The sequence below is a fragment of the Thamnophis sirtalis genome, unplaced genomic scaffold, assembly GCF_051295495.1.
Source record: "Thamnophis sirtalis isolate CommonGarterSnake01/CBP01778 unplaced genomic scaffold, rThaSir2_p1.2 scaffold_7, whole genome shotgun sequence".
Taxonomy (NCBI): domain Eukaryota; kingdom Metazoa; phylum Chordata; class Lepidosauria; order Squamata; family Natricidae; genus Thamnophis; species Thamnophis sirtalis.
This window is the reverse complement of record NW_028261387.1, coordinates 4,938,485-4,966,413: the sequence shown is the minus strand read 5'-3', so window position 1 is coordinate 4,966,413 and position 27,929 is coordinate 4,938,485. Positions and strand designations below refer to the sequence as shown.

General features: G+C 40.8%; 1 protein-coding gene across 1 annotated transcript in view; it reads right to left on the bottom strand.

The window, feature by feature from the left end:
• COL11A1 (collagen type XI alpha 1 chain) overlaps positions 1 to 27,929 on the bottom strand; it is a 283,501-nt gene that overhangs the window by 34,935 nt on the left and 220,637 nt on the right. Inside the window, exons 50-56 of the mRNA XM_087720747.1 lie at positions 26,849 to 26,902; positions 26,310 to 26,417; positions 25,442 to 25,495; positions 24,770 to 24,823; positions 23,153 to 23,206; positions 2,053 to 2,106; positions 78 to 185 (exon numbers count right to left, since the gene is read on the bottom strand). Coding sequence (XP_087576873.1) covers positions 78 to 185; positions 2,053 to 2,106; positions 23,153 to 23,206; positions 24,770 to 24,823; positions 25,442 to 25,495; positions 26,310 to 26,417; positions 26,849 to 26,902 — 486 coding nt within the window. The remainder of the gene's footprint in view (positions 1 to 77; positions 186 to 2,052; positions 2,107 to 23,152; positions 23,207 to 24,769; positions 24,824 to 25,441; positions 25,496 to 26,309; positions 26,418 to 26,848; positions 26,903 to 27,929) is intronic.

Here is a 27,929-nt window from a genome sequence, read left to right as displayed (position 1 = left end):
CCAGCTTAATTTGGAAGACCACAGTATGAAATCCTGAACCATGAAAGGAAAAAAAATGTAATGGTTGATGGACTCACCACAGGGCCAGGAATACCCCTTAGTCCTTCTGGTCCAGATTTTCCTGCAGGACCTTGAGGACCAACTGGGCCAGTTTTTCCTGGAGCACCCTCTGCTCCAGCCTCACCCTACGACGTAAATATCAGTGTGAATATTCATATACTCTTGAATCAAATTATTGACACATAAAGAAAAAAATTGTTGAGAATTCCATAGCCAGTTCAATAAATAACCCTTTACCCAGGGGTGGGTTTCTCGCCCCGTTCCAACCGGTTCGGTTGGAATGGGGCCGGCGGCGTCCTCGTGCACGCGTGCGGCGCATGCATGCGTGCTAGCGTCTGTGCGATGCTCCAGCTGCTCCTGGAGGATCATGCAGGCGCTTTATGCGTCCTGCGCATGCGTGGAAGCGCAGAACTCGTCAAAACCGGGTAAGGAGCGCGTGTGGACGCGCAGGTGGCCCCTTCGCCGTTCCCGGAAGTTACTTACTTCCGGGTTCGCTGACCAACCGGTTCGCAGGGACCGCCGCGAACCGGTTGAAACCCACCCCTGCCTTTACCCGAGGAAAAGACAAGAAAAGTACCCAGAAGCGTTGAGGAGGTGGTAAGCACAACGAGGCATCCCCTCGGGGAAGCAGGGCTGGACTGAGCTGTGGGAATTCCAGTGCCCTGGGAGCTTGAGGGCTGGGCTGGGTGCTTGCCCTCTGCTGCCTAAGGTTCTAGACAGCCTGTGCCACTGTCCAAGGGTCCTCTGCACGCCCTGAGAGAGATGGCGAGCCTCTTCTGGAGGACAAGGATTTGGCTCTCCTCCCTGGTCTGGCCTTCCTCCATTGGAGACAATGGATCTCCCCAGCCCTGCCCAGGCCACCAGAGGCACCCCCGACATGAGTGACGTTGAGCTGATGATGCCCAGCCCAGCCACAGTCACCGGCCTCCCTACCCCAGTTCAAACACAATCCTGATGTGGCCCTCAATGAAATCGAATTTGACATTCCTGATTTAGACCACGCTTCTTCCTTTTCTTCGGAAACCTCTAAAGATTTGGACTGAAATAACATTCACTCATTTTTTTTTTGGCTAACAGGGATGCACAGAATTTAATGCAGAAGAAGAAGAAGAAGAAGAAGAAGAAGAAGAAGAAGAAGGAGAAGGAGAAGGAGAAGGAGAAGGAGAAGGAGAAGGAGAAGGAGAAGGAGAAGAAGAAGAAGAAGAAGAAGAAGAAGAAGAAGAAGAAGAAGAAGAAGAAGAAGAAGAAGAAGAAGAAGAAGAAGAAGAAGAAGAGGTGATTAGAGTTAAAATACAACTGTTACATGCCACCATTTGGATAAAGAGACTATTAAGAAGAGACAGCCTAGTAGAATAATGAGCTTCTCAGTTGATAGCTGCTAGGACTGAAAAGCTTTTGGGATCCAATTCCAAAAAAAGGGTGTTTTGGAGACCATGGGAGAATATTAGCTGCAGCTCCTTAATGAGCACCTTTCCCTAGGATTGTGTGGCTGCGGTGTGCAGTCACAACATGATTCTGAGAAAAAGACATTATTGCTTTAAAATTGAGGCAGGTGTTGCTTTCTTCTTTTACATGCTTTAAAACACCTGGGATTTTGGAACTGCAACCAAACCATTTACAGTCCTAATAGGCAGTGCCTTATTTTGTCACAAAAACCTCAACCACTTCTGGACAAATCAATCACTCATCTTTTGCTCTTGATTCATGATTCATTCATTCATTCGCTTGTTCAGGTTTGAGGCTGCCCAGCTCAGCAAGACTTTGGGAAGCTCACAACATTAAAAGCAAGAAATGATAAAACAGTAAGAATAAAAATTGGGTGCCTCCAGAAGAAGCAAAGTAATTTTTATAAGGACCCCCACCATTCTAGCCCAAGGCTTGGGAGAAACAGCCCAATTTTCACAACTTTTTGAATATTATCAAGGAGGAAGTCATGTGAATGTGTACATGGGGAGGGCATAAACGTGCTAGTCTTGTACTTAAAATATTTACCTTTGCCCCTTTTTCACCTTGTCTTCCTTCTGCACCCGCTGCTCCAGGAGGCCCCTATCATTAAAAGAGAAAAAATTATATTAAGCATAAAGAGATGAGTTAGAATCAGACTATATCCTTATTTCATGAAGAGATACATCTGGAATTTGGAACGAGCTCCCCGTGGAGATTCGTACCCTCTCCACCGTCCAAGCCTTCCGCATAGCCTTGAAGAACTGGCTCGCCCGTCAGGCCTGGGGATAGGATAGTTACCCCGCCCGAATGATGAATGTATGTTGGTTATTATTTTACTATATGTTGTTATCTTAATGTTTGTATCCCCCCCTTCCCGGTTTTGTGTGAGCCGCCCTGAGTCCCCTCAGGGAAAAGGGCGGCCTACAAATGCTAATAAACCAAACCAGATACATCTCTTCCATAGAAATGTTCACACGGAATGTTCGACTGGAGGAGCAGAACAAAACCATTGCTGATTTTGATCCACTATAGTCCTTAGTCCTCTTAAAAATCTCATCCAAAGTTGGAGACTCTCTAGAGTAGGGATGGAGAATATTTCCAGCCAGAGGTCTCATTTCCCCCCTCTCTGTTAACTACAAAGAACATGAAACCAGAAATGGCAGAGCTCCATTTTTCAACAGTTTCTATTTTGTTTAGGATGGCCTTGGTGTCTTGAGGTTTGTTAGTAAAAAAAAAAATCTACTCTTTTAGACAGTTAAATGCTGAAATGAGTGCTTTAAGGCTCTCCATTTGAGCATCTGTTTTAATTTTTAAAATCACTAACTGAAACTCGTAAAATGGTAAAGAAATCTTGTTGCCATCCACTCCATGGTTGTGTTGGAAGCCATAAAGGGATTGTCAGCCTCTGCTTTGCTGCTGCTTCGGCTGCCATTGAAACGGGGAGGGGGGGGCATGGTATTTGGGAAGGGAATCATTATGTGCTGGAGGAAGATTCTAGACGCTGGCCTCATTGCGCATGCGGAGGAAGGGAGTTTCCCGCCAAGGTTAACTGTCCAGCATTCCATCCTGGTGATGCTTTTTGAAGATATCTCCCACCTGACAGATGGGTGAATTATAACTGGACTATGGACTGGGGTGCCAAGGGGAGGGGATTGATCTATACATGATATTCTTTGCTTTCGCACCTAATTAACCAGATTCAGCTTTGCTTCGCTACTATTTGTTTGTAATTAGTAAAAGTACACTTAATCTCAAGCAAATGGAGTGGAGTGGTTTCTTTCCTGATTATTAAATGAAGTAGCACCTGACAGGTATCTTAGAGAGCTAAATAAAGACTTGCAGACTGAGGTCTTCCAAGATGGCTGCTGAATAGTAAGGATTTTTTTCTCTCTCTCTTGCCGATGATCTGCTGATTTTGCTGCCTAAGATAGCTTTCTGGCAGTGCTGCTCCCTGGATTGAAATGGGAGCACTTAGAAATGATCCAAGACAACTTTTGGAAGACTATGGGCAAATTTGGGAAGGGGAGTATTGAAGATTCCAGTTCCCTTTGGTAGTGGTCAGAAAGTTTTCCTGTCGGCATTTTGGGTTTTCTTAAGCATGCCCGGATCTTAATTTCACTTTTTGAATCTTTGCTTTGCTTTTTAACTTTTAAAAGTAGACTGGCTGGCTAAACGCTGATTTATTTCAATCCCCTGCTGGAGTTTATCTGTTCTCTTTGGTCTTTTTTCCATTTGATTTATGCTGTTTTTAGCTCTAGACTAGTAGATGGACAGTTGTAGAAGATGTGGTCACCTGTGAGTGAAGTGGTAGCGAGAGCAGAGAAACAGAGAAGCCTCTGAAACTGGGATAGATCTTTCATTATTGCAACACAAGATTACCATAATTCTAGAAAAGCGTATCTAGCTTTTATGGAGGGGAAATAGAAAAGGCAGTCCTGGGTTAGACGGTTCCACCACAAATCCGCGGTAGACTAAAGCGCGCTCGACGAAAGCGCGTACGTGACGTCATCATAGGGCGACGAAAACGGCACGCTGTGAGCGGTAAATTTAAAATTAACGCAAAAACCTTACCCTAACCCCCCCCAAACCTAACCCTAAACCTAACCCTAAGCCTAACCCTTAACCTAACCCTAAACCTAACCCTTAACCTAACGCTAAACCTAACGCTAACCCTTAACGTAACCCTAAACCTAACCCTAACGCTTAACGTAACCCTAAACCTAACCCTAACCCTAACCCTAACCCTTAACCTAACCCTAACCCTAACCCTAAACCTAACCCTTACCTTTATGTGAATCGGCTTGCTTTAATTTTATTTTAATTTTAATTTAATTTATTTTTAATTTTATTTATCGCGCTGCTGCTGACATCACGTACGCGCTTTGATCGGGCGCGCTTTAGTGGACCGCGGTTTTGACGGGTCACGGGGTTAGACAACATAGTTGGATGTATTCCTGGGCAACTGACCATTCTCCTGAAAAAAATGTTCAGAAAAGAAGAGAAAAGTTGACAAAGTATCACTGAGTGAAAGAGAAAATATCCATTAATCTACCTGAATGTAAAATATGCGCAATTGCTTCCCCAGCTAAAAAAGGTAGGCATTTTTTTCCCCCCACACCCGGAAAAGAATGATCTATTTTTTGTCAATACACTGTCAGCAAGTTGTTTCTGTTTCTGCTGAGCTTGATGAGATTTTAGAATCTTTAAAAAGCCACTTCCGTAAGATACAGGCATGCATCTCTTTGATTAAACAGCCCAGCAGGCTAGAACGGTTCTCGTTCCTAAAAGATAGCTTTATTTCATTCTTTGCATCTAGCAGAACTGACAGGTCTAGCATTGCAAGTTTGTAATGGATCTTTTAATGCTGTGTGTGTGTGTGTGTCTGTGTGTCTGTGTGTCTGTGTGTGTCTGTGTGTGTGTGTATGTATTATATGGATCATATCGTGTGAAAGTGCAGAGTTCTGGAAAAAACAATAGATGGAACAAACCAGGGATGTGCAGTCACTAGAGGCAGGGGAGGCGTGGCCTCACCAGTCATGAGGAAAAGGAAAGGATTTTAAAGAATTTTTTAAAAATAATTAAAGCCAAGGTAGTTGCTGCCAGATTCACAGTGACTTGGAACAGTGCTTTGTGTTAACCATAGGAGGAGGCCAGAGAACTAGGGGCCTCTTTTGCATAAGGAATTTTTCGCCTTTTAAGAGTTAAGCAAGGGTTAACAAGCAAAAAATTCCTTATGCAAATGAGGCACATATTCTCTCGCCTCCTGTAGAGGGCATTTTTAGAGGCTTTTTAGAGTTCTCTGGGAGCAACTAGCTCAGTCTGACAGAGCTCTGGCTTTTCAAGAGGGGAGGGCAGGGCAGGGAGAAGCAGAGTTGAAATCGTCTCTGAAACAGCTGGAAAAGGTGCGTGTGGGGAGGGGGGAGGAATTCAAAAAGTTTGATCGGAAGGCAGCAGGGGAAGGGGGGGGTATGGCAGAGGAGCTGCTTTCAAGCCTTTGGAAAATATATCCAATCCAACTTCTGTGTTTGTGTTTGAGAGTGAGTGAATGAGAGAGGGATCCACGTTCTCTGTGTGCATGTGTCTGTTTGAGAGAGGGGTTGAGGGAGGGAGAGAGGGAGGAAGGAGGGGGAGGGAGAAGAAAAAAAATGGGAAAACTTATTTCGCAAGGGGGAAAAATGCTGTCGCTTTAAACTTAGCATGCCTGGCTGTGGAATTCTGGGAGTTGAAGTCCACAAGTCTAAAAAGTGCCTCACCAGGCCTAAAGCTGACCGCACGTCACTGCTAAGAAATATTAACATTACTACTTAACAATCACCCAAAATATACATTAGCTTATGACTATTGTAGCCTTCCTACAGTCACCTGATGTCAAATATTAATAATACAATGTGAGAACCGAACACTGAAGCCTGACTCTTGGATTTTGTCCAGATGAGAAATTGGAAATGGTTGTGGCTCTTCGTTGCAGGTTAAACAGTAATATGAAATAATTGTACACAGACAATCCAGTTCCTCTAGACATTTAAGTCTGTTCCCATTTGCATTTTACGCTGGAGGATGATACATTTTTGCTTGTTATCCCACCTTTATTATTTTTACAAATAAGTTAAGGTGGTGAACATATCCAACACTACATCTCCCTTCTCCCGTTTTCCCCACAAAAGCACTCCAGGTAAGTTGGGCTGAGAGAGTGACTGCCCATGTTCATCCAGCTGGCTTTAATGGCATTGGCTAAGGCAGGACTAGAACTCACAATCTCCTGCTCTCTAGTCCAGTGCCTTAATCACTAGACCCAAAGGACCCAGGCTTGACAATAACATAATTTGGTTCACTGACAAATGCGCGCCCGACAAATGCGTGCCAACAAAACCGCCGCGGCAAAACAGCAAAATCGAAAGCTCGCCCACTAAAGCGCGTCGACAAATGCGCGCCGACAAAAACGTGACAGCGAAAACAACGCGAAAACAACATTAACAATGTTAACAACCCTAACCCTAACTCTTACCCTAACCCTAACCTAAAAACCCTAATTGCGCTTTTGTGGGTGCGGTTTTGTCGGCGCGCTTTAGTGGGTGCGCTTTCGACTTTGCTGTTTTGTCGCGGTGATTTGGTCGGGACGCATTTGTCGGGCGTGCATTTGTCGGGTCACGCATAATTTCACTCATCAATACTATACATATTTCCACCTTAGAACTTAAACTTCATAATGGATAGTCAATATGATTTGCACCAAGCTTAATAAACTTTTAAAACACCCATTACCATTTGTGAGATCATTCAGTACAAATGTAGATTAATAAAAGCAAAGAACACAATCACACACACCCCCAAAAAGAAAAAAGACAGAAAAAAAGAGAAAAAGGAACAACGTAAAACACATACGTACCACATACAAACCACACGGACAAAATACTTCGCAAAGTAATATGTTGGAATTTAAATTTCATAATGGATAGTCGGTATAATTTAGGCTAAGTTTAATTTAGGAGCCGAGGTGGCGCAGTGGGTAGAGTGCAGTACTGCAGGCCACTTCAGCTGACTGCTAGATCAGCAGTTCGGCTGTTCAAATCTCACCGGCTCAGGGTTGACTCAGCCTTCCATCCTTCCGAGGTGGGTAAAATGAGGACCCGGATTGTTGTTGGGGGCAATATGCTGACTCTGTAAACCGCTTAGAGAGGGCTGAAAGCCCTATGAAGCGGTATATAAAAATCTGCTATTGCTATTGCTATAAATAAACTTTTAAAACATCCATTATCATTTGTAAGATCGTTCTGTACAAAAGATGAATAAAAACAGAGAACACGAAACCGAAAAGAGAGAGAAGAAAATAGGGAAAAAAAGGAACAGCATATATCACATGTGTATCAACAAACTACAAACTCACAAAGTACTATGTTTTCAGTTGCATTTGTAATCACAACCCTAAGTTTACTGTGCACTGTATAAAAAGAGATTGTGTTACAAGAGCACCGATATGTTATTTCACTACACTAGACACACTGGAACAAGCTTTGAAATGGTTAGAGCATATGATCTCAGGAGAAACAATACAAAAAACTTTACAATAATTATAAATGTACTTCTTGCATAATCTAGGAATGCAGCTGCAACATTAATTAGCGGTGTCTGGGAACACTGTGATCGCTAAATTATAAACATAATGAATCATGATTGCCAAAACAAAGGGGAGGGGCTATATTCATTATCAAACAGTACCAATTCTGCACCGAATGCAAAGTTGGTAAAAGAACAGCTCTTGTTTAACGTTCATCAGCTGCCAGAATTGCACAGATGGAGCTGCTGAAAAAGAAAGATGGCTAACTGTTATTTGTCTGCCTTTGCTATGCTCAGATTTTGTAGTGTGGAGGAAAATGTTAACTAGCACAAAATATCTCGGCAACACAAACATGGAATTAATCGCTTTCTCTCCCCTACCCAAGTCTCCGAAATATGATCAAATTGTACTGAAATTCAATGAATAAGTCTGGATTAAAGGTAAAGGTTCTCCTTGCACATATGTGCTAGTCGTTCCAGACTCTAGGGGGCGGTGCTCATCTCTGTTTCAAAGCCGAAGAGCCATCGCTATCCGAAGACACCTCTGTGGTCATGCGGCCAGCAATGTTCTAAATGCCGAAGGCGCGTGGAACGCGGTTCCCTTCCCACCAAAGGTGGTTCCTATTTTTCTACTTGCATTTTTACATGCTTTTGAACCGCTAGGTTGGCAGAAGCTGGGACAAGTAATGGGAGCTCATTCCGTTATGTGGCGCTAGGGATTGGAACCGCCGAACTGCTGACCATTCTGATCGAGAAGCTCAGCATCTTAGCCACTGAGCAAAGTCTGGATTAGATACTCTTGTTTCAATTTGCCTATATCATAGGATACTTCTAAGGATAACATGGGAAGAACCACTGTTATGGGAAGAAGGGTGAGAGAAAAATATAGAAGTGATCTGTATAATTAATTGTTAAGATGACTTGTGCATAAAAACTATGCCCACAGAACCAGACTGGGAAATCATTTGTTGAGTGAGTGAGCAATATATGTCTCTCTCTCTCTCTCTGTGTACTTTTACTTTTATAAAAATAAAAATAATGGCTTTTATCGTGATGGTCTCTTGTGACGAGCCGATAGACAGAGAAAAGGAAGCAGTCTGCTTCCTCCCATATTTGGGCATACCAGGGGTTGTGACACTAAATACATACCTATTTCCCTGGCTCAGCTGATAAAGGAGGAGAATCTTGTGGCTTAGTGGTTAACACAACTGCTTAATATGTAATACAGCACAGGTTCAAATCCCAGTAAGGGTATGGCTACCTGATGAGAGCTAAATAGCTTGAAATAGATCTATACTAGTCTCCCTTTATTTATTTATCAGCAGAAATTATATATATATATATATATATATATATATATATATATATATATATATATATATATATATATATATATATATATATATATATACATACATACACACACACACACACACACACACACACACAGAGACATGTGTGTGTATATATATATGTACGTGTGTGTGTGTGTGTGTGTAGTATTTGTGCTGATAAATAAATAAAGGGAGACTAGTATAGGTCTATTTCAAGCTATTTAGCTCTCATCAGCTAGCCATACCCTTACTGGGATTCGAACCTGGGCTGTATTGCATATTAGGCAGATATATTAACCACTAAGCCACAGGCTGTCCTCCGTTATCAGCCACAGGCTGTCCTCCGTTACATATGGGGATAGAGTAAGATTGGCTAGATTTTCCGCTGTGTTCTGTTTAGGGTGAAGAATTCTACATTAAAATTTACACTATAGTTGCATGATTTCCAGTTCAAAACAGAAGGAAATTGTACTACCGCTTTTTTGGGAAATCAGAAGAGACCCACAAAAGGGAATTTAATGATTACTTCTGGTCTTAAGGCGGTTTCACAGATTACATTGATTCCTCTGTAATCTTGTGTTGCTGATCCTGATCCTGTTTGCTATTTGCATCGGAAGATTTTTCCCCACCCAATTATTCTGATACATTATCATACAAATCCAGATACATACCACGAAGCCCCCAGGAAACGTTTTATAATGCAAAGCCTTACTTACATACGTGGATTTCCTTTTGGGATTAACACATTGGTTCCATGAATTTATGATGTTATTTGATGTGCTGATACGAAACCATTTATCAAGCACATTTTGATAAATGCAAAAGTTGATACAGCGGATGGAGGCAACTTTTCTATGGTGCCTACTGTATGTTAATATCATGAAATAGTTTATCTCCATTTCATTCCTCGGCTTGTAGGTTTCTCTTGAAAAACTTATTCAAATACTATTCAGAGTCATCTGTCAGCTGACTCAAAATATGCTTGTTTGATGTTTAAAAGGGGAAAAAAGTGCCATTTATTATTTATAAGTGCATAAACATGATATGGCTATTTGTAAGGCTGAGAACACTTAGAAACTGTTTGCCATAATGTTAGGTTTCTCTGTAATATTTTCAAGAAGACTAAAAGAGCTATTCTTCAATTTACAAGTGTCAGAGATATCTAGCTGATGTTGCAACATGGAATAAACCAAACCCAGGATAAATTATGGATAAGATTTCTCTCATTCTCCAAATGCTAAGCTTTTTTTTTTTTACATATCTAAAATGTATAACATTTTCTGGACCAAGAACCAAATATTTAAAATAGAATGGTCTGTTTTCTACAGAATCAAAATCCATTTTTATAAACCCCCAATTCCCTTGAATCCTGCACTGTATTCCAAAAAAAACCCAAAATTCCTTGAAAATGTAACACGTGATTTTTTTTTTCAAGGCAAGTACAAGTAATCCTTGACTTACAACATTCAAAGTTACAGTGGCATTGAAAAAAGTCACTTATGACCATTTTTCAGGCGCCACCATTACAGCGTCCTCCGTGGTCATGTGATCAAAATTCAGACCCTCCCTTGGCAACTGATTCATCTTTATGACGGTCGCAAGTGGTCACGGGATCCCCTTTTGCGACCTTCTGATAAGCAAAGTCAACGGGGAAGCCAGATTCACTTAACAAATGTGGAACTAACTTAGCAACTGCCGTGATTCGCTTAACAACTGTGGCAAGAAAGGTCGTAAAATGGGGCAAAATTAACTTAACTGTGTCGTTTAGCTACAGACATTTTGGTGTTAAATCGAGCACTACCTGTAATTGCAATCTTCATCTTTTGGCAAGTGAGGTACAAGACAGAGAATAACCTATACTGAAACGACATCTTATCTTAAGGGGGAGACCATTTTTGCCCTCCCTAGGCTCCAAGAAAGCCATGTGCGAATGCATGATCAAGCGTGTGTGTCTGTGTGTTTGTGTTTGTGTTTATTTCATTTGTATGCCGCCCTTTTCCCCCGAGGGGGACTCAGGGCGGCTCACAACTCAAAACAAGGGAAGGGAGGATACAAACAATTTGACAACAACACAAAACAATACATAATTTAAAAGCGCAACAATCATACCATTCGAGATAGGGGCAATGGTTGTTTAGCCCCAGGCCTGTCGGAACAGCCAGGTTTTAAGGGCTTTGCGGAAGGCCTGGAGGGTGGTGAGGGTGCGAATCTCCACAGGGAGTTCGTTCCAGAGGGTCGGAGCAGCCACAGAGAAGGTTCTCCTCCGGGTAGTCGCCAGTCGACACTGGCCAGCGGATGGAATTCGGAGGAGGCCTAGTCTGTGGGATCTAATCGGTCTGGTGGGGGTAATTGGCAGCAGGCAGTCTCTCAAGTACCCAGGTCCAATACCATGAAGGGCTGTGTGTGTTTTACATGCGCAGTGACAAAGCGCATAACGCTGGTGGGGTATTAAATTATGGGGGTGGGCACACGACCGTGCGCAACAGCATGCCTGCATGCGCTTTTGCCACTCGACGCAAAAATGGTTTGCCATCCCTGGTCTAGGGTTAAATACAGAACTGTCCTTCCTGCACTAAATGGGCAGTTTCACAAAGGTAGAGTAAACCATGAGCGCATTCTCCCATGCACATTTCCTCCTTTTTTCTTGGAACATCAGTGCAAGGCAGATTTCCTTACACAGCATTGAGACTTCACCTGTAGATATAATCTCAAAGCCAGAACAAATTAATTTGTACCAGGTGATTTGGATGTGGTTCTATGCAAAAAAATAATAATAATCTACTTCTGGATTTCAAAACAAACCATTTCAAGCCAAGACGTGGTGGAAGGCATGCATTATTCATTGCACTTATCCTGTCTCTGCATTATTATTTTTTTAACCAAACCTAATTGCATACATCACAGATCTATTTGTGGTAAAAGTATCACCGGTTTCTAGAATCAAAGGCTGTGCTTTCTAACAACATTTTCCATTTGAATCAAGAACTGCTCTTACCTCTTGGCAACCTTTCAAGAATACGCTGCAAAGGGATATAAAGCATTTGCCTATTTGCAGAGCGTTAGCCTTTGCTCTCCTTAGCTTTCTCAGCCAGGACTATCCATATAAAAGCCTAGGCTGCAATTCCCTTTCCAATCAGCAAAGACAAATGAGAACTAGAAGCACAACTGCTTCTTAGAACCAATAGCACTATGTAAATCAGGCATCGTCTGATGCCGAGGTGGCGCAGTGGTTAGGGTGCAGTATTGCCACTTTAGCTGACTGTTATCTGCAGTTCAGCGGTTCTAATCTCACCGGCTCAAGGTTGACTCAGCCTTCCATCCTTCCGAGGTGGGTGAAATGAGGACCCAGATTGTTGGGGGCAATATGCTGACTCTGTAAACCGCTTAGAGAGGGCTGAAAGCCCTATGAAGCGGTATATAAGTCTAACTGCTATTGCTATTGCTATTGCTAATTTCAACAGTCACATAATTGGGACTCAAAGAATCCCTTTCCTATTCTCTTCCAGCCTCCCCTCAACTTATGTGACCTCAGGCTGGCCCAAAGGCCAGTTTGAATAAAGTTCCTACCACTGATGGTCCTTGACTTATGGCCATTTGTTTAATAATTCACTTGAAGTTATGACAGTGCAGGGGGGAAAAAAAGTCTCTCGTGACCATTCCTAGCAGTCGGGACTGTGGTAGGATCCTCGAGTTGCAATTCAAGAATTTGGCAATCTGCATGTATTTATGTCAGTTGCAGCATCCTGGGGTCATGTGATGGCCATAAGAGCCCAGGTGGCTCAGTGGTTAAATGCAGCACTGCAGGCTACTTCAGCTGACTGCAGTTCTGCAGTTCGGCTGTTCAAATCTCACTGGCTCAAAGGTTGACTCAGCCTTCCATCCTTCCGAGGTGGGTGAAATGAGGACCCGGATTGTTGTTGGGGGCGATATGCTGACTCTGTAAACCGCTTAGAGAGGGCTGAAAGCCCTATGAAGCGGTAGATAAGTCTAACTGCTATTGCTATTGCTATTTGCGATCTTCCCAGGTGGTTTCCAACAGGCAAAGATAATGGGGGAAGTCCAATTCACTTAATGGCTGCATGATTCACTCAATAACTGTGGTATGAAAGGTTGTAAAATTGGGCACGACTCTCTTAACAAGTGAATGGCTTAGCAACAGAAGTTCTGATCTCTCTTGTAGTCGTAAATTGAAGATTACTTCTAATTAAATTAGTGCCTGGAAGAGATGCCAAATTTAAAATTATACTATGAAGCAGTGGTTTTATCAATAATTAGTGACTGGATCAACTCAACAGAGGATAGATCTATACTAGTCTCCCTTTATTTATTTATCAGCACAAATAAAACACACACACACACACGTATGTATGTATGTATGTATGTATGTATGTATATGTATATGTATATGTGTGTGTGTGTGTGTGTGTGTGTGTGTGTGTATGTATGTATGTATGTATGTATGTATGTATATGTATATGTATATATGATGAATGCATACATTTGTCTCTGGCTCTTTTTCTTTCTCTCTTATCCCTCCTGGAATAAAAATGCCGTTCCTAGGAGTACAGGGTGATATATATTATTCAGAATTATATATATAGTATGCTGCTCCCAGATATACAGATGTTATTAGAGGTGAATTTGAATGTTTTTCTCTGGGTAGATAACTAGAGAACATAGAAAAATAGGAATGAAGATCAGCTCACATTTTTTCCCTCTTTTTAAAAGTGAAACGGCTAAGGAACTCCCTCTCTCCCTCCCTCCCTCCCTTCCTATTCACTCTCATAAACAGGGGGTGGGATCCTACTGGTTGAACAACTGGTTCATTGAGCACGCGCTGGATGTGCCTGGTGCGCGCTATGCATGTGTGCGCAGTTCCCAGGAAAACAGCTGAGGTGATCTCTGCCGTGCTTATCAGCTGGGCTAAAAAACAAGGAAATATGGGTGGGTATAGCCCAGGGGCGGGCGGGCAGGCCCATCTGAAGGTCAGAGCGAACTGGTTAGCTCTCAGCTGATCTTCAAAGCTACCTGTTTGCTTGAACCAGGCCAAACTGGTAGAATCCCACCCCTGCCTATAAAATCTTATCTGGCATGGCATTTGGAATCTACAGAACCTCATTCTGCAATCAAATCTAACCTCTCTGATACATATATCCTAGGTGAAGTTGTAAACTGCACCCAGCTTTGATAAAATGAGTGGAGTTGAGGCATACAACTTCTTGGTAGCAGCTACTATGATTTAAATCGTCCCCTGATTGAAATCTGTCTAGTTTCCATCCTGATTTCACTTAGAATGGTATTCAAAACTGAGCTCTTTTGAAAACAATTTATGTGCTGGCGGGATGACATCTAGGTTGAACGTGTCATTGAGGGATACTTTGCTAGGTTTTGATTCGTTCTACCGAGGATGTTTTGTGTATATGTAAGACAGAGGTGGGTTCCTACCAGTTCGCACCAGTTCGGTAGAACCGGTTCGTCAAATCTACTGAACCGGTTAGAAGAGGTTCCACCAGTGGACCCAGAAAGCAGGACACACCTACAGAAGAAGTTCCAAAATTTTTTGAAACCCACCACTGATGTAAGATGATTCTCTGAATCCGAGAAAGAAGGGAGAGTTTTCAAAACATGGCAGATAAGGAACTCGTGGACATTTCAGCTTTACATTCTTAAGAGAGGCATCAGCCCATCTATTAGGGAATTTATGAGACAGAAGATCAGTCACCTCCTAGGGGTCTTAAAACTAATAAATGAGGGAATGGAGTGTATTTATCCAGTTTCCAAGTTTTTGTAACTTTATTGAATTTTTCCTGGCATTAATGAAACTCTATGAATCTTGCATTGCTGTAGGAGCTTGACAGTATCTTAAAAAAAATACAATTAATTTATTTTTAATTTATTCATATAGCGTGGATGTTTTATTCACCAACCACTGGAAGTTCTATGAGATTTGGGTATTCAATGTTCTTGGTCAGCACGCACACAGTATTTTCGGACCAAGTATTTTGCATTGGCTGCAATTGGGGCAATCCCATGCCATGGGCAAAAATTATAAGTGTTGAGGATTACTTGGAGGCACTAACTGTGGCTTAACTGAAAATTAAGCCACAGTTTAACTAAAATTCAATTAGCTTCCTTGGCTTCTGACCATGGAATGGGCAATGAAGGCCCTGGATGGGTTTTACGGACAGTGAAAAAGTTACTTGAATTGATTAAAGCATCGCTAAATATTGCAAAGCTCCTTCGCTCACTGGCTCAAGCGTTCCCCTGACTTTAATCCCAAATGCTCCTCAAACACAATAAGAAATGTAGCTTCGTAGTGTCTTTAAAAAAGAACAAGTAAATGTGGCATACTTCCCTTGGATCTAACAGAAACATATTGGAAAAGAAATGTTTTGGCTTCACTGTAGCAAACTTAGTCATTGTTGAATCTGCAAATGAGTCTTATTCCAATTTTGCTGAAAAGACTACTAATGCCACCGTAATTGTTTCCAGCATTATAAATGTTCAGTAAATTGGTGGAACAAATAGATTATTGTGTAAAATAGATAAAACTAATTAAGCATGTCAGTTCACTCAAGCCTATTATATAGAACGGTTTATCTCATTTTGCTAAAAAGATTACAGCTTACATTTAATGCTTGCTGTATGTTTTTTTTTAAAAAAACTGTTAAAATCAACTAATTGCCTGACAAATAAGGCTTAGATGTTAACATGCCTGCAGAGATTATTCAAGATGTGTATTTATTATTTTTTCAAAAAGACTAATGATAGTAGGATAATTGTAGGCCTAGCAACTTTTAGGGTGTTCTTGAAGCATTATTTTCTGAAGACATTACTTTTTATTTGGCACTAAACTTTAATTCATCTTATATCAGGAGCTGACTTTAGGATAAATTCCATTTAAAACAATGTCTTGTGAATTAATGCTGTCTAAACCACACACTTATGTGTAGGGAAATACTTCCTTTGCCTTTCAGAATACTCCAAGCTGAACTGATTAAATTGTACCTCATTATACACAAAATGGTTTAAAGGGACAATCTCCCTTTATGAAGATCTCAAAATCTTCATATATATAAGTTGGCTTCCATGATTCAAGATCTATAGACATCTGGCTGAAGCCACAATGACATCATATGCAGCATGATGACATCACAGGTAGTTCTTTACTTATGACTGATGGCTTAGAGACCATTCTCTTAGAGCCGAGGTGGCGCAGTGGTTAGAGTGCAGTACTGCAAGCCACTTCAGCTGACTGCTAACTGCAGTTCGGCGGTTCAAATCTCACCGGCTCAGGGTTGACTCAGCCTTCCATCCTTCCAAGGTGGATAAAATGAGGACCCGGATTGTGGGGGTGATACGCTGACTCTGTAAACCGCTTAGAGAGGGCTGAAAGCCCTATGAAGCGGTATATAAGTCTAACTGCTATTGCTATTGCTATTCAAAGGTCCAACACAGAACAGACCCTCCAAAAGACACTTATGACCCAGTTCCCAAAACTTTAAATGATCCCCCCGATAGTCACATGACTGCATGACTGCAATGAATTTATGACCATATGCAGAATTCTGTGATCACGTGATCATGACTTACAACATTTTGGCAAAAACAGCTTACTTCTGGTTTTCAGTAAAAGCACTCCATAGTGACAAGGGGTTCGCTACATAACAGAGATTCACTTAACAGCAGTGGTGATTTGTTTAACAACCACCACAGAAAAAGATTGTAAAATCAGGTTGGTCGTATAACTATCAGGACTTATGATCATAATAGACAAGCTTCGTTAGGATTACTTATATATAAATGATCCAAATAATGTAATTTACATTTAATGTATTTATGTTACATTAGTCACCTTCTGACTGCAAATTAAGTTCAATATATATTCACATCATCTGCATGAAGACCTCAAAAAACATTTGCCTCCTTACTCCCCTGCAGATAGTCAGGGCTGCCTATCATTTTGAAATGTTAGCAGTAGTCTTCAAATGTTCTCCCAGCTATAGTAAGAAGGAAGATCCTAATATTAAGTTTTTCCATGGTATATGACACTGCTATGGATTCCTCTTATCTGATTACCCAATGGCTTGACTTGTTCATCTAGAGAGAAGTGGGATTATATTGGCTATAAATATTAGAACATATTAGCAATGAGCAATACCATTAATTAATCAAGCTAGAAAAAAAATCTAAATTTTCTTTATGGCAATCTCATCTTCTATGGTTTAGGCACACACAATTTTTTTGTATTATATTTTATATTTCGTAGACTCTGGGTATCTCAAAATATAAGAGCAAAACTTTAAAATGTTATCAAACAACAAAGCATGTGACAATGAACAAAGTGGTGAATCCAGTTAAAAAACACACATACACAGTATACATAGCAATAGCAATTTGACTTATATACTGCTTCATAGGGCTTTCAACCCTCTCTAAGCAGTTTACAGAGTCAGCATATCGCCCCCACAGTCTGGGTCCTCATTTTACCCACCTCGGAAGGATGGAAGGCTGAGTCAACCTTGAGCCGGTGAGATTTGAACCGCTGAACTGCAGTTAGCAGTCAGCTGAAGTGGCCTGCAGTACTGCACTCTAACCACTGCGCCACCTCGGCTCTTTCAGCAACATTCAGCAAGGAGCTCCATTCATCCTTGCCAAAGCCTCAGAGGATAATGAATATACCGTAAATGATGAAAAAACAACTTTTGCAAATAAAGATGTCACACAAGAATGAAGCACACATCTGGCAACCTGGCACGCATCAGCATGGCAACTTATTATTTTACAATTCTAGGGCCTCAGGCTACCAAGTCAAATCTTCGCTTGTGTAGCAAAACTATGTACAACGACTGTAGAGCCTCTTTGTTGTTCACTTTGTGGAAGTGAAGGTGGAAGGCATTTATTCGTTTCAATTTGGACAGGGACGTTATGATTTTTAATTGTAGAACAAGCCTGGCAATTAAAACAGAATCTAAACTTAATGTAATACCCTGACTCATTTTAAAGCTTTTAATTACAGCTTGCGCTTTGAAAAAATAATAATCAGAAAGCAATGGTAAATGGAGCAAATGTTTATTCTTCCTGCTTTTTTTCACCTAAAAATCTGTGGCTTTCCTCAAGAGTTTTAGTACAAAGATAATATGCCTCTCTTAATGGCCCTTTAAAGTGTTCTGTTCTTGTATGCATTCTCCCTCTTATTGTTCTTATAATTAATTAAGTTTTGTGCTCCATAGTAACAATTACCACGCATCCATGATCATTTTCCCACTAGCAATTTATAATGTCATCCAGCTATTGTTGTGGCAATATATCATTAAAGAAATCACACTTTCTATTGTCGCAGCAATGGCTGCGTAATGCTTTAAATCACCAGTGCAGTAACATTTACTTCTATATGAAAGTGTTAGATTCACTTCAATGAAATAGTGCAGGCTGTAGGAGCATCCTGATTTGTTTGCTGAAAGAAGGAAGACAGCTGATTCACCTCCACAAAGCTGTTTTCCTGACCTTGAAACACTGAAGGCCAATCCGATTGAACTATTGAAGCTTCTCTGCGCCTTCTCCAACAGCCTTGTCTGAAGAAGTGATTGCCTTCAGCCTTTGCTAAATTGCAAGAGTTTTACTGTATACTGAGCGGAATCTGGATTTTGCTTGAAGCAGTTTCTCTTCTCATTCAGAAAGCTTCATCAGTTCGTGGATGAGAAGCGAAACAACTTCAAGGAAAAAACAAATAAAGTCCTACTACCTTTTGCAAAAACACCTTTGAGCTTATTGAAAAGGTTTCACTTATCTTTCTGTTCTGACCTAGGTTTCCTAAGAGCATGAAGCAAACTCCTAAAAAAACCTTTATTAATTTACTGTGAATTCTTCTTATTCACATCGAGCAAAGTCTTTCGAGGGAGGATTTACAGTCAAAAATCTTATCTGGCTTGGAGAGCTGACAGGCCATTTATCTGCAAAACTTGGCAAGGATCTCAGAGAGCCACGAACCAATTAAGCCAACTAATTGTCTCCTGCAAACTCCACTCCCCTTTCGCTCCTCTTTTATGTTCTCTGGGAGAGGCCATTCATCGTCCACCTGTGGCCTTACTCCCAAGTCAACCCCTGTTCTTTAGTTCTTCCCTTCATCTGGCAACTCTGTGCATGTGCACACTGGGAACAGGCTCCAGCTGTTCGTCTGCCTCACTGATGTCCGACTCTGAAGGCAGCTGATAACTGGCATAAGACTCTGGCCCCCTCTCTGCCTCTGACATAGAGCACTAATCAAAGGCTTTCCCAAACTGGCCCATGTTCCTCCCCAACCTTCTCACTGTCTGAATCTGCTGCCAGCTGCCCTGGCCACAACACTTTCTCCCATAGTTCCTCTAAGGAGAAGCACAAGAAGGCCAGACAGAAACAATATGATTAGGTTTTCAAAAGTTCTCAAAGTAAGATGACCATTGTTGCATTGTGAAGATGCTTCAAGAAGACACTTTCAAAGCAAAGCACTCTTTGATTTAAATGTGGGGCGTTACTTTCAGTGTGCACTGCCTCTGGCAATTTTGTGACACAGACACAAAAAGACAAAACCAGTAGATAAAACACAAGAGGTCATGTATTACCACTTCTGGAGATAATAAAATAGTGTGGCATCTCAGGAGGCAACTGGACTTTCTTCATGTTTTTTTTCCTCTTGAAATTAAGGTGGCAGGCTGAACCAAAGTAGGCCTCAAGCCTGAACCAGACTGAATAGTGTCTTTGATATTAAGTTTGAACTTCTCAAGATATAAACTGCATAGCTTTGCTCTTAGGATGCAGTGTGGTTAGACATAAGTTATCTTGTCAGCTGAAACAATGTCTACACCCAAAAAGTGCTGAAGTATGGAATCTATTTTAGCCCATCCGCCTGCTTGTCCGTTAACTTGTTTACTAGACATATATTGTTAGTTCCCCAAAATACCAGATGTGCTTGTCCATTGGCTGACCTATGTACCATGACATCCTGTAGAGATAATATTTTTGTAACTCAAGGGCAAGTCCCGAGAGGTGTTTCCAAAACTAAGAGATGGCTGATGGCTAGATGTGTCATCACCCCCATATAAGGAAGTCCCTGAATCTCATTCGGGGTTCAGGCCATTTACTCTTTGCTTTGAACCTGCGCAAATAAACTTTCCTTCTCTAAAGTGCTGGCTTGTGTCTCGTCACTTTCTACAACCAAATCATTTCACTTCTCATTCGAGAAGCTTCTTCAGCTCCGACAGGATCCTCACTATTCTGCCAGAGCTGAAGAAGCTTCTTGGAGGAGAAGCGAAGTGTCTTCAAAAGGAAAAAAAAAACCAAGTAAATTCAGTTGCCTCCAGAAAAAGCACCTCTGAGGTTGGGACAAATGTCCCCGTAATGTGCTTGGTGAGATTGACCTGCACTATGTGCGATTAAAATTTGGCACAATCAGGTGTGCTCACGCATTATACAAAGAAGGCAGATGCTGAGGGCACCAGCTAAGTTCGTTTTCCCGCCAGGAGGCCTTTGAGCATCCCATTGTGCAGAAGTATGATAATTTATGATACAAGCAAACGAAAACTATTCTCAGTGTAGGAGAAAGAGGCATCATTTATTAGATTTTAATTGTTGCTGTGGGTTGGCAAAACACCAGATCCAAACAATGCTTTAAAAAAGAGAGCATGCCCTAATGTCATACCCTTGCTGATTAAACTTGTCCCCCCCATTGTCTTATTAGAATTTCCCCCGTAGACTAAATCAGCTAAGGTTTCTGTTGATTAATATACTAATTAAATGGATCAAAGCCTGTTGCCTTAATTGAAATGAATAACCAATCACTAAACAAGCAACTGCCTTTTTTTTTTTTAAGGATGAAAGATCTAGGAAAAAAGAGATGGGGTGGGAGGAGCTAAATAATCACTCATTTACACTGGTGTCTCCTAAAATATAAAATTGGATTAGTCTCCATATGTAATAGATTGAAACAAATTACTTTTCAAAGTACTGTTGATACTGTTCTAACATAGAACGATTGTTTATTATCACCTGCTGGTGAACTTTAGTTAAGTGCAGCTACTGTGATAGAGGCACCCAACAGGATCTTCTCAGTACCTTTTCCCACTACGAATACCCAATTTTAGTAAGGACGCTTGGGAACCACCCATTTTCAAAATTCACCCCAAGGCTACGCCCGTAGTACATGTAAAGAAATGGCACAAAGCAGCCATTGTTATCTCGAGGCTTGACTACTGTAACGCGCTCTACGTGGGGCTGCCCCGTTTGGAAACTACAACTAGTCCAGAATGCAGCCGTGTGAGCGATATTGGGGGTACCAAGGTACACCCACATCACACATATCCTCCATGAGCTGCATTGGCTGCCCATTGGTCTCCGGGCGCAATTCAAGGTGCTGGTTATCACCTTTAAACCTATTAGATCACACAGATTAAGCCTCCTCCGAGTTCCATCCGCCAGTCAGTGTCGACTGGCAACTACGCGGAGGAGAGCCTTTTCAGTAGTAGCTCCGACCCTTTGGAACGATCTCCCCGTGGATATTCGTACCCTCACCACCCTCCAGACCTTCCACACAGCCCTCAAGATCTGGCTATCCCGTCAGGCCTGGGATTAAAGATTATAATCCGTCCCCTCCCGAATGATGAATGTTGCTTCTATTTTTAATTACGTACTGTTTTTATATGTCATTGTGTGTACTCCCTTCCCTATACGTTGTCAGCCGCCCTGAGTCCCCTCAGGGAAAAGGGCGGCCTATAAATAAATTTATCTATATCTATATCTATCTATTTAAAGCCCTACATGGCCTAGGACCCGGATATCTGCGAGACCATCTTCTGCCACATACCTCCCAACAACCGATAAGATCGCACAGGGTGGTCCTTCTCCGGATGCCGTCAGCCAGACAATGTCGGCTGGCGACTACCCAGGGGAGGGCCTTCTCTGTAGCTGCTCCGACCCTCTGGAACAAACTACCCCCAGAGATCCGGACCCCTACCCACTCTCATGGCCTTCCGAAAGGCTCTCTTAAGACCTGGCTATTCCGGCAGGCCCCAGGCTGCTGAACTCACGATTGAGTTCCAGCCCCGATTGGACTGGGTGTATGTTGTGGTCTTTTTAATCTATGTTTCTGTGTTTTTAACTTCTATTTTACATGTATTGTTGTAAGCCGCCCGGAGTCCTTTGGGATTCGGCAGCCTATAAATTTATTAAACATCAACATATAATTTAGTACCCCATAATCTGGGGCTTTGAAAGTATATCATATGTAAGACAGTTTCCCACAAAAATCAAGTTGATTTTTGTTACATTAGAAATGCTAAGGGCAAGCTCTCCTGGCTAGAAACACAACAACAAAACACCTGTTCATGAATTTGCTAATTGTGTTGCATTAATTTGCTGTGATTGGTGGCATATAACGCCTATATATATTTCTTGGAACTGTGTCGGGGGAGGAGGGAAAGAACAGGGAATACACTATATTTTGCCTAATAGACAGATATAATTGTCAAGGCTGTGCATTGCGTATGCAGAACAAAGTTCGAAAGCTTTTCGGTTACAATTTGTCAAATGTTTGACAATCTATCTGTTTTACTTGTCTAAGATGTAAGAATATCCGGTGAAAACCTGCTATAGGTAGGCTTCCTTTAGGGATTTATCCTTCGGCTTATTTCTTGTTCAGGTCACTTTTATGTGGTTTCACGATTCCCTTTTGTATCTGCATCAAGCTAACATTGTCAAAAACAATGCTCAAAATATGTGTTTCATACATTTAAATTAGATTTGGATAGATTTAATTTGTCAAGTTGTTCAGAGAAGTGCAAAATGTGGCAAGGTAGCTGAAGAGCTGAATTATGTGTATAAATGTGAAAGTTGCTGGATTTTCAGATACACACACACACACAAAATAATAATCCTCCAGCACCTCTCTCTGTGTTGGGAGGCAATGTGACGAAGTGTGAAATAAATTGTGCATGCTGTTACAAGTCAGATAGAAATTTAGTATAGTAAGTGCCTGGCAGTCTGGCAGAAAGAAGAATCTGAGGAACAGATGGTGAACACTCTTAAAAGGGAAAAGGAGTTTTCCCACATATTAATGAGCCCTTGGGTCAAAACAAACATAGAATCTGCCTAAATTGTTCCATCTATCCACTTAAATTGATAGCCTCCCCTCCAAATCCAACCATGTTTAAACAAAAATTAACAATGACAATTACGAATCCCCCCCCCCCCAAAAAAGAAGTCATTAATAGAGAAATATGGCTTACTCTCTTTCCAGGAGGGCCAGGAGGACCTGCTTCACCTGAAGGACCTGGTGGTCCCTGAAATGATAAAAAAAAATATATCCAGATTACCCATTTTCAAATGTGATTGCTAAAGCATCCTGTGCAATGATTTTATATATACATGCAGACCAGTGGTGGGTTTCAAACTTTTTTAGAACCTATTCTGTAGGTGTGGCCTGTTTTGTGGGAGTGGCTCGGCAGTCATGTGACCAGGTGGGCATGACTTGGTGGGCATGTGACCGGGTGGGTGTGGCCAACTTGGAAAATATGGTGAAACTCACTTAACAATGCTCTTGCTTAGCAACCAAAATTTTGGGCTCAATTGTGGTCACAAATTCTCTTTCTTACTCTTTCTTTCTTTCTTTCTTTCTTTCTTTCTTTCTTTCTTTCTTTCTTTTTCTTTCTTTCCTCCCTTCCTTTTGTCTCTCTCTCTCCCTTTCTTTCTTTCTTTCTTTCTTTTTCTTTCTTTCCTTCCTTCCTTTTGTCTCTCTCCCTTTCTTTCTTTCTTTCTTTCTTTCTTTCTTTCTTTCTTTTGTCTCTCTCTCCCACTTTCTTTTTTCTTTCTTTCTTTCTTTCTCTATCTGTCTCTCTCTTTTTTTCTCACTCTCCCTCCATTCCTTCCGTCCTTCCTTTCTTGTGTGTATCTCTCCCCCTTCCTTCCTTCCTTCCTTTCTTCCTTCCTTCCAAAAGGTTCCAAAAGGTACACTAAATTTCACGAACCAGTTCTGGCGTACCGGTGCGAACTGGGAGAAACCCACCCTTGATGCAGACACACATACACAAACAAACGAACAAACACACATACACACATACTTGGCAACCAAAGCATTTGCCATCAACTGATACTGGATAAGAAAACCAGCAATAAATACTAGGAAAATATAAGTATGTGGACTTGAGTTTTTCAAAAAATATAAAAAGTCTCCCATTTAGGAAACTATAGAAAGTTGTATTAATGGCAACTTCTTACTCAAATGCTTAACAGATAATCCTTGAGTTACAACCATTTGTTTAGTGACTGTAAAAGTCACAATGGTGCTGAAAAAAAGTAACTTGCAACCAGTCCTTGCACATATGACTGCCACAATATTTGCAATTGCCATGTAGCTGTCATAGATCACAGTATGTGATTTGCAACATATAGCTGTCATGTATCACAGTATGTGATTTGCAACTATCATATAGCACCATCCTGGACTTATGTGGTCGTCTTTTGTGACTTCCTGGCAGCTTCTGACAAGCAAAGTCAATGGGGGGAAGCAGATTTGATTAATGACCGTGACAAAAACAGGTTGCAAAATTGCAAATGGTCATGTCATAAGACACTTAATGACTGCAACATTTAGCAATGGAGGTTCCAGTCCCAATTTTGATGGTAAGTTGAAAACTATCTGTTTTTATCCATTTCCCCCATGGATAAATAGGAAAAATAAATAATAGACAAGGACTGGATATGAATTGTTCCAGAAAGAAGCTTTCAGTCTTTCCCACACAATCCTGATGTGATTGGAATAGAACTGCTGTCATCCTCAATTATTACAATGCAATCAATTAATACAATGCAATCAACAGAATTATTCTCGCAAAGGTATTACTTACAGGTTGGCCTGGATCGCCATCGTCACCTTTGTCCCCTCCCGTGCCATCAGTTCCCTAGAGAGGTAGAAAGAGAAAGAAAGAAAAGAAAGATGAAAGAAGATAACACCCACCTAATCTATTTCCTATTTGTATGTTCTACTCAGAAAGAAGACTTTCTTTTTAAGAACTGTGACAGACAGCAATATTAATTCAATAGAGTATCCTGTGTTTGCCTAAATATCTCAGTGATTTGTTTATAATCCAAGAGAGCCTCTCACAGCAACTTCTGTTTCATGTTAGCTGTAGAACCGCAATGTTTTTTTATACGTGATAACTTTCTCAAAAATCCAGTCCGACGTAATAATCAGGATACTGTACTGCAACAAGGAGACCAAGATTCAATTTTCCACTAAGCCAATACAATCACAAGTCGATATCAAGAAAGTCTCCGTGCCTCACTCGCTGTACAGGTTGATATGAAAATAATATTTAGACAAGCGTTACACTGAATCCCGGAAAGGCGCTGAGGAAAGAAACTTTCAAATTTCAGTTCCCCAAAGCGGTGTTTTGCTCAGAGCAAAGAGAGGCAACAAAGAAAATTTCTCCGAATCAAAGACCGCATCCAATATCAACTGAAGCCAGGCAAAGCTTCACCTCATCTGGGTAAAGCAGTTTTATTTTCAAAATACTTACAGATGGACCAGGTTCTCCAGGGGGTCCAGGATCACCGGGGAACCCAACAGGGCCCTACAGAAATTAAAAACAAGGAAAAACTAATGAGCATCAGGAAAAGAAATAATTGCAAATAAGACATTTTAATTGATACATAGTGTACAGACTCTAAAACAAAAATAGTCCATACGATGCTTGCAAGCTATTTTGGAATACAACTTCCTGAAATCCAACAACAGTGACTAATGTTAAGAAACTTAGGAACTTAGGTAATTGCTGCCAATTACCTCCACTAGACCGATCAGATCCCACAGATTAGGCCTCTTCCGAATTCCATCCGCCGGCCAATGCCGACTGGCGACTACCCGGAGGAGAGCCTTCTCTGTGGCTGCTCCGACCCTCTGGAACGAGCTCCCCATGGAGATTCGAACCCTCACCACCCTCCAGGCCTTCCGCAAAGCCTTTAAAACCTGGCTGTTCCAACAGGCCTGGGGCTAAAGAGTTTTTGCCCCCCTTCTAGAATGGTATGGTTGTTGTGTGTTTTTAAATTTTGTATTGTTATGTCTCATCTTTTTATTCCCCTGTCTGTACCCCCTTCCCTGATTGAATTGTGAGCCGCCCTGAGTCCCCTTCGGGGAAAAGGGTGGCATATAAATATAATCAATCAATCAATCAATATATTTATTTATTGATTTATTAAATTCCTATGCTACCTTTCTTACTGACACAGCAACTTTGTATGTAACAGTTCTTTCTGACAGCACTCAGAATTGCTTTATAGGGAATTGAGAAAATACAGTTAAGAAATGAAATAGGGCTCGATTATACTTAATTTTAAATCTTATTTTTTTTTGGGGGGTGGGGGGTGGAAATTAGTATCTTCACTCACTGGATTTCCCTTTGGACCATCATCACCTGGAGGACCTTTAAGTCCAGGAGGACCTGCTGCTCCCGGTGGTCCAGATTCGCCTTTTTCACCTCTTTCGCCTTTTGGACCCTGCAAAAAGGAAGCATTTTAAATGGATATATAGATTGGTTATAACAAGTAGGGATAATCTATAATCCATAATCATCTGCAAATCTCAGTAATGTTGAAACAATATATTTTGAGCTGAGAAATGAAGAAAGCACTCCCGAAGCCGATTTAAGTTAAGGTAAGGGTTAGGTTTAGGGTTAGGTTTAGGGTTAGGTTTAGGGTTAGCGTTACATTTAGGGTTAGGTTTAGTTTTACAGCACGCTTCTGTCGCCGCGCTGTTGTCAGCGCGATTCAGCGCTCATTCGTCGGAGCGCTTTAGAACTCGCGGTTTTGTCACCGTGGTTTAGTCGGGCGCGGTTTTTGTCATTTGCCCTTTTGTCAGTGAACCCTACAGAGAAGCTACAGTACAGTCACTCCTACAAAACCTACTGGAAGAAGAAGTATATACTTACAGTTGTGCCAGCTTCTCCAGATGGCCCAGGATTTCCAGCTTCTCCAGGCTCACCCTATCAATATTCAAAGGTAGAAGGAATACATTATATAGTGACTCTTGTCTTTCTTAACTTCCATTTAATTTAATATTTTGATTGTCTTTCTTGTTAAAGGACAAATACAACTGTTTCAATGCTACTCTTTTAATGAACTCTTCACCCTTAAAAAAAAAACAATCTTGAAGCAAATGCTTGAGAAATCAAGAAATGCTAATAGAAAACTATTTCAAAATACCTGGTTAGAAAATATGTTAAGTATTCAGCCTAAGCAAAGACTAATGAATAAACATAGTGACAATAAATAAAACAACATGCTGACAGTTAACAAACTCTTCATCTCTGGTCTCAAAAGCAAACACAGCAGCATTTATTAGTGAGGATATATCTTTATTAAAGGTGACTTCTCTGGCATATATAAACAATGTGTGAAAAGGCAACATGTATACACCATTAAAGAAACATTTAAGTTAATGTATTCATCTATTGAGCCCATAGTGAGAATTCCATGAAATCCCTATCAGAAATGAGGAGCTTCATATGGAACCAGCTCAATATTTATGATCTTCCTTGGTTAAAAAAAAAAAATAGGTAGGAAAAAAAACTTGATTTTTGCATGTTTTCTCTTGGCTGATAACATAAATGTGTAATTTACTACCCATTTGTATGCTACAAGTCATTATTGATTGCAGTGGATACAATTTTTATATATATATATATATATATATATATATATATATATATATATATATATATATATATATATATATATATATATATATATATATATATATATATATATATATATATAAAATTGTATCTATATCTATATCTATATCTATATCTATATCTATATCTATATCTATATCTATATCTATATCTATATCTATATCTATATCTATATCTATCTATATCTATATCTATATCTATATCTATATCTATATCTATCTCTATCTCTATCTCTATCTCTATCTCTATCTCTATCTCTATCTCTATCTCTATCTCTATCTATATCTATCTATATCTATATCTATATCTATCTATA